The sequence below is a fragment of the Centrocercus urophasianus genome, unplaced genomic scaffold (genome assembly GCF_019232065.1).
Source record: "Centrocercus urophasianus isolate 14NV4802_14NV808 unplaced genomic scaffold, USGS_Curo_1.0 seq_18, whole genome shotgun sequence".
Taxonomy (NCBI): domain Eukaryota; kingdom Metazoa; phylum Chordata; class Aves; order Galliformes; family Phasianidae; genus Centrocercus; species Centrocercus urophasianus.
The window spans coordinates 13,701,031-13,714,986 of NW_024884733.1; the positions used below are offsets into that span (position 1 = coordinate 13,701,031).

Consider the following 13,956-nt stretch of genomic DNA (forward strand, 5'->3'; position numbering starts at 1 on the left):
GGACATCAGAGATAATAGTGAAAACCTTTCTTTCTAAAGCTCTATAGAATGCTTAAAACATGTCCATGTTAAATAGCAAGCATGCTGAGGAGCTGAGTTAGGTGTCCCAGTGATTGAGAAATGACTCCTCTCTCTTGTTTCAGGCGAATAAGAAGTGGATTCACGCTGCTGCTCACCTGCGCCCAGTGTTAGTTACCCCTACTGCAGGGCTGTGGGGATGTCGTGCTGCTTTGGATGGTAAGTCATGTTTCTAATTCTTACATTTCTATCGAGCGTAAATGTGCAAGTCAGCACATTAAAGAAAAATAACAAATATGCGGGGTGTCTGGACTGTGGTGTCTCTGTATGGCTGTGACATGGCCAGTGAACTGTGAAATCATTTCCTGTGACACTGTGGATCCTTTTTAGACTGCCCAACTGTGTGCAAAAATCAGGGTGTTGAGAACATCAGGAATTCTCTACAGATGCAGTTATAATAAGACAGTTTTGTGATGTCAGCTGGATCAAACCTCATCTGCTGATCTGTAGTTTGAATTCATGCACACAGTGAATGAGTTTGTATTTCATTGTACTGAAGAAATTCCTGGAGTACAGAGCAGGAGCTGTTGTTGAGGTGGTTTTATTTAATTCACAAGCACTGCTGTTATAAATCAATGTCTTTGAATTTGTCTAATGTGTACATGCATTAAGTGAACTACATCAATGCTGACAGAAAAGAATAAGATGGAATAAAATGACAATTCATAGTAAAAATATATTTAACAGGTGAGTAGATTTGTTTCATTTTTTTGTATTATTGCTCAGATGGTTCCTCCCGATCTAAGTAGCAGGCTGTTTGAATGGAGCTGGGTCTGAAAGATTTTTCAGAGCATTCTTCCCCCCCTACTTCCACAGTGTTATTTCTTCCACAAAGTGATTTTGAGGGATCCTCTGCTGCCTGATATTAAGAGCTAAAATCTGCTTTGTTATCATACCTATGCCAATTCAGTGCTCATTGTAAGTATCTGATGTTACGAAGGACCTTCTGTTTCTCTACAGCTTTGGACTCTTATTCTTGAGGGTTTGAACAGTGCATTGAGGGATGTGGTTTGAATTCTAATAATGAATCAAGTAGCAACCAAAATAGTTCTAAATGAAAGGATTTGCCTCCTTTTGTGGGGTGGGCTTGGACTACGTGATTGCTAGAGGTCCTTTCCAATCCCTACAATTCTGTGATTTTTATGCTGCTTTTCTATGGTAGAGGAGTTGATCTCACTTAATGACTTACAGTTATTGCTGCTATGATCATCTGTGATGTTCTGCTAGCTCTTGTTTTAATTCATAAGAGCATTCCTTTTGCACATGTCTTCATGGTGTGTTTCACATACAGGTGAAGCTGCTGCAGAGAGGAAGAATAGGGTCCTGTCTGGCAGCATATCAAATAACCCTTAGGTGCATGGTAGAGAACCACCAAATCCTTCTATTACTGCCTAAGAGGGATTAGACCTCCCATATGATGAAGATAATGGCTTAAGTGTTTGGATTAATAACTAATTTATGACAGGGCAACATTTCTCACAAAGTTCATGTTTCTCTGCACATATCCTGCATATTATGAATCAGTACCTTTTGGTATCAGATTTTGCTGGGCAGTCACAAAGCTACTTGCCATCTTTTTTTGAATATTAAAGAGAACACTTTTTTGCATCTTCACACCCATCACCTGTTTTGTTCTCTTCTGATATGATCCATGAAAAAGTAATTTTTTTTCCCTGTTGAAGGGGAGGAAAGTGGATCCAAAGGTCCACTGAATGGGTATAAAAAGTAACGTTTTTTTACAGAGCTAAAAACTAACCCTTGGCAGCAGCCCACATGCTCAATGAAGTACAATGACTCAGCATTTAAGTTACACATAGGATTTATTATTTCCATCTGTCATACACAAATCAATTAAGAATTTCCAATATGTAGCATGGGGAAGAAAACTTGTGGAAGTACACAGCCCTACAGTGATTCTGGAAACAGAAGAGTGGGCTCATGAGGAATCACTTGGAAATGTGGTTATTTGGGCCTCAGCTACAGTCCTAATTGATGTTTGGAAAGCAAGCAAATTGAAAACGTGCAAGCATTCAGTTTGAGAACTTAACATGCCCCTTACTTTCCCAAAGATGAAATGGTTAAAATATAAAAAGGATTTTAATGCCATGGACTACAGGTAGCAACTCAAAACTCTTCTCTAACTGCATCCTATTACTCTTATATAAATAGACTCATCTAAATTACTGGAGTGTGATAGTCCAAAATACAGGGATTTTAATTTCTTGCTCTACCACAGCGACACAGGCAGGAATTTTGTTACAGATAGGAAACTTCACTAAGAGGTGGGACTTAAGTTCATAGGTGTGAAAACTGCCTCATTCTATGAAGGTAACGAAGTTTTGATGCTACCTACGCTGAATTTGGTTTGTCTGTTAATCTTCAGCACATTGTTACAATTCTATGGAGATGCAGGATGCCATGTTCAGAGGGGATTATAAAAAAGTGAAGAGCTGAAGCGATCTCAGTAAGCACGAGTTTGAGATAATCACACATGTGCTTGATTGGGGTAAACCCAGGGTGGTACCAGAGTACTGCGTAAAGATTGCAGCTATGAGGATGTGGACTTCAGTCATTTGTTACACTCTTACTCAGCTTGGTTTCAAGGTGATATATAAGCCAGAACTTTATTCTGATTATCAATCTTTCTGTTCAAATACTTTAAAATATCCTGATTCTTATAAATACAGATATGATACTGTTCATGCTAACCTCAGTGGGAGCTGAAAAAACATCAATGTCCCATTTAGTTGTGTGCATAAGATCGGATGAATTGCCCCTGGGTTTGTACATGTGAGTCTATTCAGATTGACCAGAGTATTCACTTGCTCCTCCTGCCCCAAGTACTGAGACTTTGGATCTTGAAGATATTACACTGCAGTAGGTCTTTCGTTGCGTGTAATGCAAAATGCTGTATTGCAGAACTTTGATTTCTCTATCTGAAGGGACTTCTGAGCTGGGAACTCCAGCAATATATCAAGGAAGCAACTTGATGGCTTTGCATTGTTAATTATCTCATACTTTAACTGCTTCCAGATGGCTGATCAAGATTAGAGCCTCATTAAGTTGAGTAACACATAACATGAATATGCATATTGCCTGCCCCCGGTGCCAGTTCCATTACCCTTTCTGAGAAGTGAACCTGAAAAGGTTTTAACCTGAAAGCCAGTCTGCAAATGTTGAAGTGCATTCACTTACATTTGCAGAACTATAGCCGAATTGACTATACAGGGCAGATGATTACACAGCAAGTATAAAGGGAAGGTCAAATATAAGAGTAAACAGGTGTGCATGTGCATACATGCCCTGTATAGCTTATTCACTTAACAGTTATCAACAGTTAAGAAAAATAGGAACCAGGTTTTTTTTAAATTGAGAGCTGCTTTTAGTGTAAATTATCTTCCTCTGTAACAAGCGTTGTTTTCTTAAACATATGCAGTAGCTGCTGATAGGAAGCTTCATTTTAAGTGAATGGATTGGAGCTGTGATTTTTCCAAAACTGAGCACAGTAGAGCTTATTTTTGAAAAACAGTCTCTGTAGCTTGTGTTCAAAAGATACAGGTGGAAACCACTATGAATTTGCTGCAAGAGATCAAAGCTTTTATCTATGTTGCATTTTCAAATCTAAAAGCCCATTTTCATGGAGTCATCTGTTCTAACAGGGCTGCTGCTTCTGTCTTTTGTCCTCAGTTCCTGCACAGTCCTGGCAAGAATGTCATCTATCAATGTAGAAATGTTAAATCACTCTAGTCATGAAATATTAACAGAACACATACAATTATGACTCCTAAATTGAAGTCTTTATAGCTGCCATTTGTCACATTTACAATAGTAAGATATTATAAGTTAGAATAAAAATCAGAGGAGTGTGAAATACATATATTGGAAAAGTAGCATTTCTAGTACATGCATTTAATAAAGCTAAGTCCTGAACCTGCTTCAGCTGAGGTCAACAGTTTTTCCTTTGATGTTAGTGGTAGCAAAACTATATCTATTCAAATGTTCTGAGCAACTGATGAACGACATAATAGCTGTTCTTACTTGCTTCATGCAAAGGTTTAGATTACTGAAAGTAGGATGAGCATGCTAGCAATTACTTTGCAGATGACATAACTCAATTTTAAAATACTTTCCTTTAATCTGTACTTGGAACAGGTGATTTAATTTTTTGTTATGTTTCCTGAAAGACAGTGTTAGGGGAACTCATGGACAGTGTATGTGTGAGGAAAAAGGGGGAAGTTCCTTGCCCACTGGCTCCTCCCAGTAATAAAATTGAGAATTCAGTACTGTTTTGAAATAGATCTAATACCTTGCGAAGAAAAATGTGGAATAAGTTCATTAAACATGTACGTTCAAGTCACACATTACCCAGAAATTAAAATATTGCCAGCAAGCCATATTTCTTGAACTTTATTACTAATCTTTTCCAACAATACTTAGATTTTTATTATAATGTGCATATTTTTATCTGAATTAACTGTTTCCTGTGAGCAGTTTGTTTACTGAATTCTTTTGCTGTGCTTCATGAGTATATCTCATGCCTTTAAAACCCAAAGTAAATACATTAACTGAAGAGTTTTGCTAACTATTACGTCTCTCTTCATGTTAAGAGTTTCCTTACTAATATTCTCTCATATTCTTCCCAATGGGATCTGCTGGCCATTCTTTTGAAAGAAGCCAGAATCTCCTTTTGATCGCATCTTGGAACGTTTTCTTACCTAACCTCAACACTGCTATTCCTTCCTCATTTGACTCCTGTCCCCATCTTTGACACTTTCCTTAGCTTCCCTAATTCTGTTTTCAGCAAATCCTTTAGAAGAACCTCCACTTTCCTCAATGCTTTCAGTATTCAGCCTCAGCTTTTGCTTTTATTCTCTACAATATGTGATTTGCTGCACAAATACAGTTTTGCTAGCAGTAAAGTGTAAAAATGGTCATAACAACTCCTCCAGTGCCATCTAGACTCTTATTTTTCCAAGCAAGAATGGTAATTACACCTACTGACATAATGTTTTGAAGGTCTAACCTATTTTAAACTTAATGTATCCATATCCATTAAACATCTAAAAACAGTTAAACAGGTTTTTTTTCACTTGGTAAAATGTTGTTCAGGTTAGGCAAGAGCAGGGTCATCACTGTAAAGTCTAAGTCCTGTTCTGAATTTCTCAGCTGTACCTGTAGGGTACAGACTTCTTTATCCACACATAACTGAATTTCATGTAACTTGTTACCTTTTGTCTGTACCTTTCTCACCTTAGGTTTTGACGAAAGCAATTGTATTGCCCTGTTTCATTTAAAATACTACTGCCAAGAGAAGTCCTTAGCAATAGCTTTGACTATGTTGTCTCTTCATTATCATCGCTGATTTCCCCTCTGCCCTTTCCTCAGCTGTACATACCCAGTCTTCACTTTGCAGCTCAGTGGGAGCTCTTATAATTTACTTGGGGCCCATGATGCTAGCTTTGATTGCCTGTGTATTAAGGTTTCAAACAAGGATTTGTCCCTCATTATCTGGTCTTCAAATCTTACCCTCCCACTTTCCCTTCCCATAATGAATACAGAGGACAAGAAAAAGTATTCAAGCTGATGATGCACTGAAACCATTGCTAATCAGGTGGGCAAATATTGACTCTGATTCTTTTCCATCTATGTTGTGGTTTTTTTGTTTTTTTTTTTTTTTTTAATCTTTTGTCTTAACTTGGATTATAAGCACTCTGTGGAAGTTCTTGCTTTAATTCTGTGTTTGTACAGTGTCTCGCCAGTGGGATACTGGTCTGATTAAGGCTCACAGGCAGTCGGGTAGTATGAATTAAAAACAATACGACTTTCTCTTCCTGCTACTTCTACAGAAACAACATGGCTGAATTCTGTTCTTGCATCAGTATACATCAACTGAATAATACACCAAGTTCTCCGCACTGGTCTACTACAAAACTATTGCAGAAATAGCACCAGCATCAGTGGGGACTTGAGAAGAGAATCTGTCTTGCTTTCTCAGCTGTAGTATGAAAATTAACTACAAACAAAACCCACCCACAACCCTGTAATATGATTGTATTCCAGTACAATGCATGTGAAGCTTTGTGGGCTAGTTGTCAGTTATTTTTCAGTAGTATAATTCAGTAGTACAGGAAAGGTTTTTAATTATCATGTTGAATATCTTTCTTCCATGGGTTTTTAAGATCATTGTCAAACAGAAAGGAAAACTAACTTTTTTCTGCCTGCTTTCTTGATGTTAAAGAATGACCTAATTTTCCTCTTCCAATTATTTTGTGGAAAACATCACTTTTGCTTCTGTATCAGAAATGCAACAAAGTAGCATTCTTGAGTAGATGTTTTGCCTCAGAGCTCTTTATTATGTCAAATCCAAAGATAAGACAAGGTCTGTCTTCAGTCATATTTTGACACAGCTGAGTTTCTGATCATGAACAAAATAAATGAAGTTCCTAAACAAAATTAAGGTGCACTGTCAGAGTTACACAAAAGTTTGCAAAACTGACCTTATTACCAATGGTTATAGTCAGCACACGTTGTATGTTTATCTTAAACAGTTCTAACAAAAAAACCCCAAACTATTAGTAGCCTCTTACTGCCATATGGCTCTTATGAAGGCACTTTTCCTCTTGGTGACTAAGAGGAGATAGAATACTTCAGGTTTTCAACTGTGTGAAAGACAAGAGTCACCAGACTAGATAACTTCTACCAGGTCTTGAAATGTATACTTTCACAAATATCAGACATGCTGTTTTTCAAACACGAGCAGCATTCTCCCAACTCCTCTCAATTAATGTACTATGCCATTAAAAAAATATTTACTTAAGTACATTTTCAAGAAAGAAGTGATGCCCTTCCTCTAGCACAGACCCTTTATATAGAAGTATTTGAAGGGAATAACACTTAAAAAATTATTAGAAACTTGTAAACAAAGCAAACAATAAGTAGTAAAATATGAAGTCTGGCAGCAACAGATGAAAATCTGTTCTTATTCATAAGCCCAAACAGGATTCCTATTGAAACCTCTTCTGTGAACAAAAATATGTTTCTAGTATTAAAAGCAGTGTTGGCACTCATGACCTTTTGACATAACCAGTCTGAATCTTTATTGTTGTAAAATGAAGTCACCATATAGAGAGGGAGAAGAAAAAAAGGAGGGAGTAGCCCTACTAAAGGTGCAGTTATCTTTAATCTCTTGCTCAATGAGCATATGAAGTGGCCAAAAGGAAGATAAAAGCAGAGAGGAGACCAAGATCTTTCTTTCATGTCATCTAATTTTTCTAACAAGTCTAGAAAATACATGCTCAAAGTTCATTTTAGAAAAGACATACGGTTAAGACTTGAAAAATTTCTGTACTTGCAATTAAATCTAGATTATAAATTAACATATTTACCTCATATCAGAAAGATTGCCTCAGTACCAAGAATTGCTTGCTCTTGACTGATGCAGTATTTCACTGTATGGAAACAACACATCAAAAATAGATTTGGGGAACGGGTTGGAGTTAGGTTTCAAACATTTGATCACCTTAATGATGAGTTTCCAGTTCAAGAATTGTCCATTCCCCTTGAGGGGAAGAACAGTCTTCAGATGAAAAGCTTGCCACTGTAATGCTTGCTGAAGAATCATCAAGTGGAGACATAAGCTCAGTCCACCTACTGAATGTGTCAACTTGTGATGTACCCTGAGGATTTGAACCATCTCGTGCCAGAAACAGCGTCTGATTGATTAGACATTGTGCTAAGTTAAGGTCTTCAGGAACAGAGTTTTTGAAACCTATGTTTGAGTCCTGTTCAGATAACAGTTGCCTGAGAAGAGTCCAGTCCTGTTCTACAAACTGCTGATCTTCAAAATCCACGTCAAGAACTGCTGTTTCTGAATCCATCCTCTGTTCAATTGCTTCTCCAACATCCATCTCATATATTGGAGAAAGGGTTTTTGAAGGCCGATGCTCATACATGCAGGTTTGTGCCATTGTGTCATAATCATCTATGTCTCCTGAAATAATTCACAATACTGTACAATGTAAAAATTGCAGATGATCCTCCCCTCAAGGGTTGTGTAGAGCAAAACTTAACTCATTGAGGAAAGATAATCCAACCAGGTTATAAAGGGAATGATGGAGGGTTATACAAAATTGACAAAATTTTAGGCATTTATTTCCTATATAGAAAACAAAGTATGGTTTATAAATTAAGTTAAAGCAGCGATCACCACTGATAATTAACAATAACCTCCATAATTAAGTTTCTGATACAGAAAATGACAATGTAAATACACACTTAATGCACATGAAATTTCTCATTTACTACATAAATTAAATTTAGACCAGGAGGTGCATGGAAATAATTAATAGAGAATGATTACTGTATGGTGACTTAAGCTATGTCAGCTTAGGAAAGAATTAAAAACAAAATAGTTTATCCACAGGCTTATTTCCACATTGCACATGCAAGGGCAGCTGCAGGCAAGGGCAAGCAAACTTCAAAAAAAAAAGTACAGCTTTTAATGTCTTCTTTTTATGTAGTCTGGCTGAACATAGATCATCATCAGTTTTTCATTACTCTTGAATACACAATAGTTGATAACACTATTGTATATTTTTGATGAGATAAACAGACTGAGTTACTGGTATAAAGAAGACAAAACACAAAACAACTAGACAAGTATTCCATCTAGCCACATGAAACAAATTAGAACTTTTCTATGTGTAAGCATCAGTTCTAAGTATAATCTCTATTTTAGGAAATAAGCTTTTACTGGTAAAATTTAGAATCGTAGACATCTCAAAAGCTCTAAGTCAGAATTCAAACCTGTTCCCACTGATGAATATGGCAAATAGTTATTCAGTGGGAGAAGGATCCAAATTTATGTGAAATATATAAATCAATAAATTACAACAGTAATGCATATAGCTGTGCAGGTAAACAGTTCAGTGCGCTTTAGTTAAGGTTATTACTGTAGTTATTGCACATCCCATTCAGACATACTATATGTTGTCAAGCAGACAAAACAAATACTAAGTTTCCATCAGATGCTGTCAATGTTAGATTGGATCAAAAATAACTTAAGTACAGAAATCTGCATCCAATCTTTCTTTTAGCATTACATTAAAATTTCTTTCAACGTTTCTCATTGAACAGCACAGTATTTACGGATATTTCAGACAATCATTCTGTACCAAAGTGAAATACTTAAAAATAATTAAATTTAATGTAATTTTAGCCAAAATTACTTCAGTTCAGGATTCAATCCCATACAAATTGCCAAAGATTTCCCTAGTAACTTGCTTTTGAACGACTGAATGTTTCTATTTCTGTACATTACCTGGAAGTAAATCAGTATTAGCGTATTCTGTAGGTGCTGGTTGACTGTCTCTCACTTGGCCTTCCTGAGTCAGTATCTGATTCTTACTGGCTTCTGCAGGTTTTGCGGAGTTGTTCTTTTGCACATCAGCATTAGTTTCTCTTTGATGAAGATTCAGATGAGACGGTCTTTCTTGAGATTTTGCATCATTGTCTAAGTATTTATTGCACTGCTGAAATTCAGTAGCCGCTTCATTCTTTGTGTTTAGTTTTTCCCCTGGACAAGGACTAGCTACTGAGTGTACTTCCTCTGCACAGTTTTGTTCAGTCATTGAAGCACCTTTATCCTCCTTCCCTGGGATTTCAGTACCATGAAGATGTTGGAGAGAACTTTCACTTTCATCCATTCTGTTGTCTTGATCCTTAGGCTGTTTGCAATCCAAGAATCCATCTTCAATTTCCAATGAGTATCTTGAATAAAAAGTCTTTCCATGGTGCTCCTGGGAAACACTGTCAAATACGTCTGAAGGAGTAAGAGAATCTATTGAATGCTGACGTGAAGTGTGAGTTTCCACTCTGTCATCAGATCCCAATTCTTCGCATTCATCTACTGAAAGTAAAACAGATCGTTTGAAACTTTTAGTTTTAGAAAACTCTTGACTTGCAGTAGCACTTTCTGTTGCATCTTCGAAAGCTAAATTATCAATTCCTTGGAACTGCTGAGCAGGAACGTTTGATGAAAGAATGTTTCCTGCAACATTTTCTGGTTCAGATCTGTCATCTTCTGTTTCATCAGCAGAAGAAGAAACTTGGTCTGCTTCCTGAGTAAACGGTGCATTGCCAAAAGTAGAATTTTCAGTTTCTCTGGTTCTGTTCCTTGCACTTTCTTGATGAGACCAAATTTCAGGTTTTTTTCTTGGTATTTCATCATCACTTGTTGAATTAACACGGAAGAGATCAGAGCCTTCTTTTTTCATTTTGACTTCTATTCTAAGGCTGCTGTCATAAATTTTTAATTCTTCAGGTGTACTGGTGTCACTGCTGCTTCTTCCAAGAAAATCATGGCACAACATGGTGCTGCATTTAGAAATCCCTCTCTCATTGGATCCTTCATCATCTTGAGAGCCTCCAGCATCATAATCTTCTGATCTTGGTTTTATATCATCAGAGGATGTGGTTGCACTGCCAGTATCTGATTCAGGACTCTCTTTTGGATCTAGTGCACCAGTATTCCAGTGGTCCACAAAGGGAATTTCTGCATTTTCCTGGTTTTCTGGCATTTCTGTGGGATCAATAGACTCTGTGTAATTATGTGAACATTTGTCTCTTGTTTGTTCTATGGAATGTTTTGAAACATCATCTAAATCTACTGTACCTGATTTGTATTCAGGCAAGGCTGATGCGCCACATGACTCATCAGCTGGACGAAATCCCTCCATGTGAATGTGAGGAGGTGATGTTACATCCTCTTTATTAGTTATCCCTTTGGAAAAGCTTGGTACAATGTTTTCACTATGGTTAAGACCCGTATCAGTGCTTAATTGATCACTTTGTTCCGTGCAGACTTTTTTTGCTTTTGGCTGTTCTACCAATTCTTCTGAAGTAGCAGCATTTTGATTTGTTTCCTTGGAAAAGTCTGAGTATTCATCACTGGTAGACTGTGCATGACAGCAAAATTCAGCAGTATTATCAGCTAAATTTCTGTCTTTATTCTGATTAATTTCAGCCTGATCCCCACAGATTTCTCTTGCTTCCATTCCATTTTGCAGTGAAACATGCAATTTAGAAACCGTTTCTCCTATAACTAAAGAAGATTTTGATTGTATTTTGTATTCTCCGTCTTCAGGAACCAGTAACTTTTGTTTATCGGGCTGACAAGATGCCAGGAGCTCATCTTCTCTGCTACCTCCCATCACAGATTTCAGACATTCACTTTGCTTTGCAGAACTGCATTCATTGTTGTCATGAGGCTGAACAGTTGCCACATCAGCTGCATTTTTTCCAAGTTTCTGTCCTGGACTTCTGTGCTCAGAGGTCTGCATATTCTTCTGGACAACAGGAGATTCACACCTTGAATGTTTTGGGGTAGAGGACTGAGATTTTAATACAGATTGCCCAGCTGTTTTTGGTTTTGGGTCTTTATTGTTTGTTATCTCACCATGCTTTGACAGAGCTTGAGCTTTGGGCGTTACGATTTTTGCAGTGGCTTTTGCTACAGGTGTTTGTGATGGCTTAATACTCTTCTTCTTGGCCGAAGGATGTTTTTCTGGGGGTGTTGTCTGAACCAGATGTTGTGCTACATTTCTTTCTTCATTATGTTTTGGAGACACTCCTGATTTCAGTGAGTTTGGTGACTCCCCCATAGTTCCTAGCAGACAGTAAAATAAGTTAATAAATAAAGATTGTACATTGTAGTCAACATTTATGCACTGAATTTGTATTTGCGTGTGTTTGTGTTGAGAAGCAGGTTATTCAGGTTTTTGTGCAGCTAGAGAATGGAAAGCTTGTTAAAGCACAAAGAGCAGAGATCTTAAATATAAACACAAGATGAAAACAGCATCTTGTATTTAACATACCATCTCTGGAACTAAAGTGCTTTGTAGACATAAAGGAATTTGACCTGTTGCTGAAGAAGCCATCACTGGAGCAGAAAGCAGCAGCTATCTGATAGGGATAAAAACACTGCACACGCACAGTATTTTAGCACAGGAAGTGATGAGTACTGTATGTAATTTATATTGTAGAGGAAATGAGAGAAGGCAGAAAATAATTACATTAGTTATAATGTGATTAGAATACCAGAATTAATATCCCTGCTCTGCCTGACAATGCTGCAAGATCTCTAATGACCATAAACTGACAGGATCTATGTTTTCTGTATCATAATACATATAGGATAATGCAACTTGAACACGCTTTCCTACCACTGTTGGTGAGTGCCAGCTTCAAATGAGATTAAGAACAGCTCCATCCTGAATGCTTTGTATCTCTGTAATGCTGAGCTTCTTCTCTGTGCTCATAAAGTCATTTCCCACACTTGTGGTGGAAATTAGTTTGAGGCAGGTCAGCATCAGTACAGTGATTTCTGGGGGGCATCAATAAAAAGGGTGGCATAAACTGATGCTTCAAGAAGCTGTCTGCAGTCCTGATCTTCTGTGCTAATTATAAATGCTTGACCTACAGATTTTGGTTGAACATAATGCTAGTTGTAGTTGCAGTGGCACAAGGTAACTGCAAGTAAAAGGCTCTGCAAAGCAGATCAAAGCAGAAGAAAACAACAAGTGAAACTGTAGGCCGTCTCTTCAAATATGTTAAAATTGACACTTGGATACATTTCACTGGTTAGGGCTGTCACCAAAAGTGAAATACGGAAAACAGAATTGCTCACAAGATTTTGCCAATGCTTGCAGTAAAAAGGAAAAAAAAACCAACAGAGGGCTGTTTCATTGCAGTGTGAAACTATACCTTGGCTCTTAGGAGAATGGGTAGGTGTGTCCTGAGCCTTCTGCTGTGCTGCAGCATTGCTGCTCCCATTCCCTTTCTTCTTTAGAACAGCCTGTGCATTCTGTTCACTGGACAATTTTCCAGCTGTTTTTTTTGTTAGACTGCAAATAAATCATTTGCATTATTTTCAAGATTAGCAATGTTTGATTGTATTTAAACAAGCAGTATATGTGTTTAAATCTATACACATACATAAAAACATTGAAAATCCAACCTAAAAGGTATACTTCTTTTGGAAAGAAAATATACATTCACCTATATATGTGCATATATGCATACAGGCACACGTACACACTCATATATCAAAATACAAATGACCAGTGTAATATTTCACAGGATTTGAACTTCTTCCTGTCCAGTGTTTTTGCAGCTCAGTCTAAGCTATCCCCAAAACGATAATTTTACAACACCTTGGGTAGTCATTAAATGTTCCAGTATGCAGAATTCTGAATGACCTATAACAACATTCAAACAATTAGCATTAAAAAAAAGCAATAGAAAAAACAAGCCAATCTTTCATTTGCAAAATAGCTCCAACCACTAACTCAATATTTTGTTAATAACATGTGATAGGCAGTCATTCTGAAATATTCTCAGGTTAAAAAGAACAGGTTGACTTTTAATAGCAAGTGTAACAGTTCAACTGAAAAAAATACCATTTCACAAGCATGCATGCACACACACCAACAAAACCCACCGTGCTGATCTGTAACAAACCTGCTTGTTGTGGTATTAACTTCAGGATCAGCTTTTTTTTTTTTGTTGGCGACTCCATTTGACGTCTTCAAAGAAGACTTCGTTATCACTGTTGTGAAGTAAATTCTAACTTAATTATCAGATAAAATGCAGTGCATATCACTAAAAAAAAATCTAACATATGAAGGTCAGCAATTGAAAATCAGATCGATGCTAAACCTGTAAAACTTACAGCATTTCATATGGATATCAGTTGAGGACAGACTTTTTAACAACAAAGTCTATGAATTTAATACTCTACTAGCATACTAATAATATACTAATTAGTAAAGTATATAATGGTACACTGTTTTCTAGAGTTAATATTTGCTTACGGGGAAA

At 37.0% G+C, this 13,956-nt stretch overlaps 1 protein-coding gene across 3 annotated transcripts in view; it reads right to left on the minus strand.

The window, feature by feature from the left end:
- Positions 1–7,150: 7,150 nt before the first annotated feature.
- Positions 7,151–13,956, minus strand: part of BTBD8 (BTB domain containing 8) — a 30,938-nt gene continuing 24,132 nt past the window's right edge. For all 3 annotated transcript variants that reach the window (XM_042820116.1, XM_042820114.1, XM_042820115.1), the window contains exons 14-17: positions 13,597–13,684; positions 12,841–12,980; positions 9,398–11,743; positions 7,151–8,068 (exon numbers count right to left, since the gene is read on the minus strand). In XM_042820116.1, the coding sequence (XP_042676050.1) occupies positions 7,599–8,068; positions 9,398–11,743; positions 12,841–12,980; positions 13,597–13,684 (3,044 nt within the window). In that variant the 3' untranslated portion in view covers positions 7,151–7,598. The remainder of the gene's footprint in view (positions 8,069–9,397; positions 11,744–12,840; positions 12,981–13,596; positions 13,685–13,956) is intronic.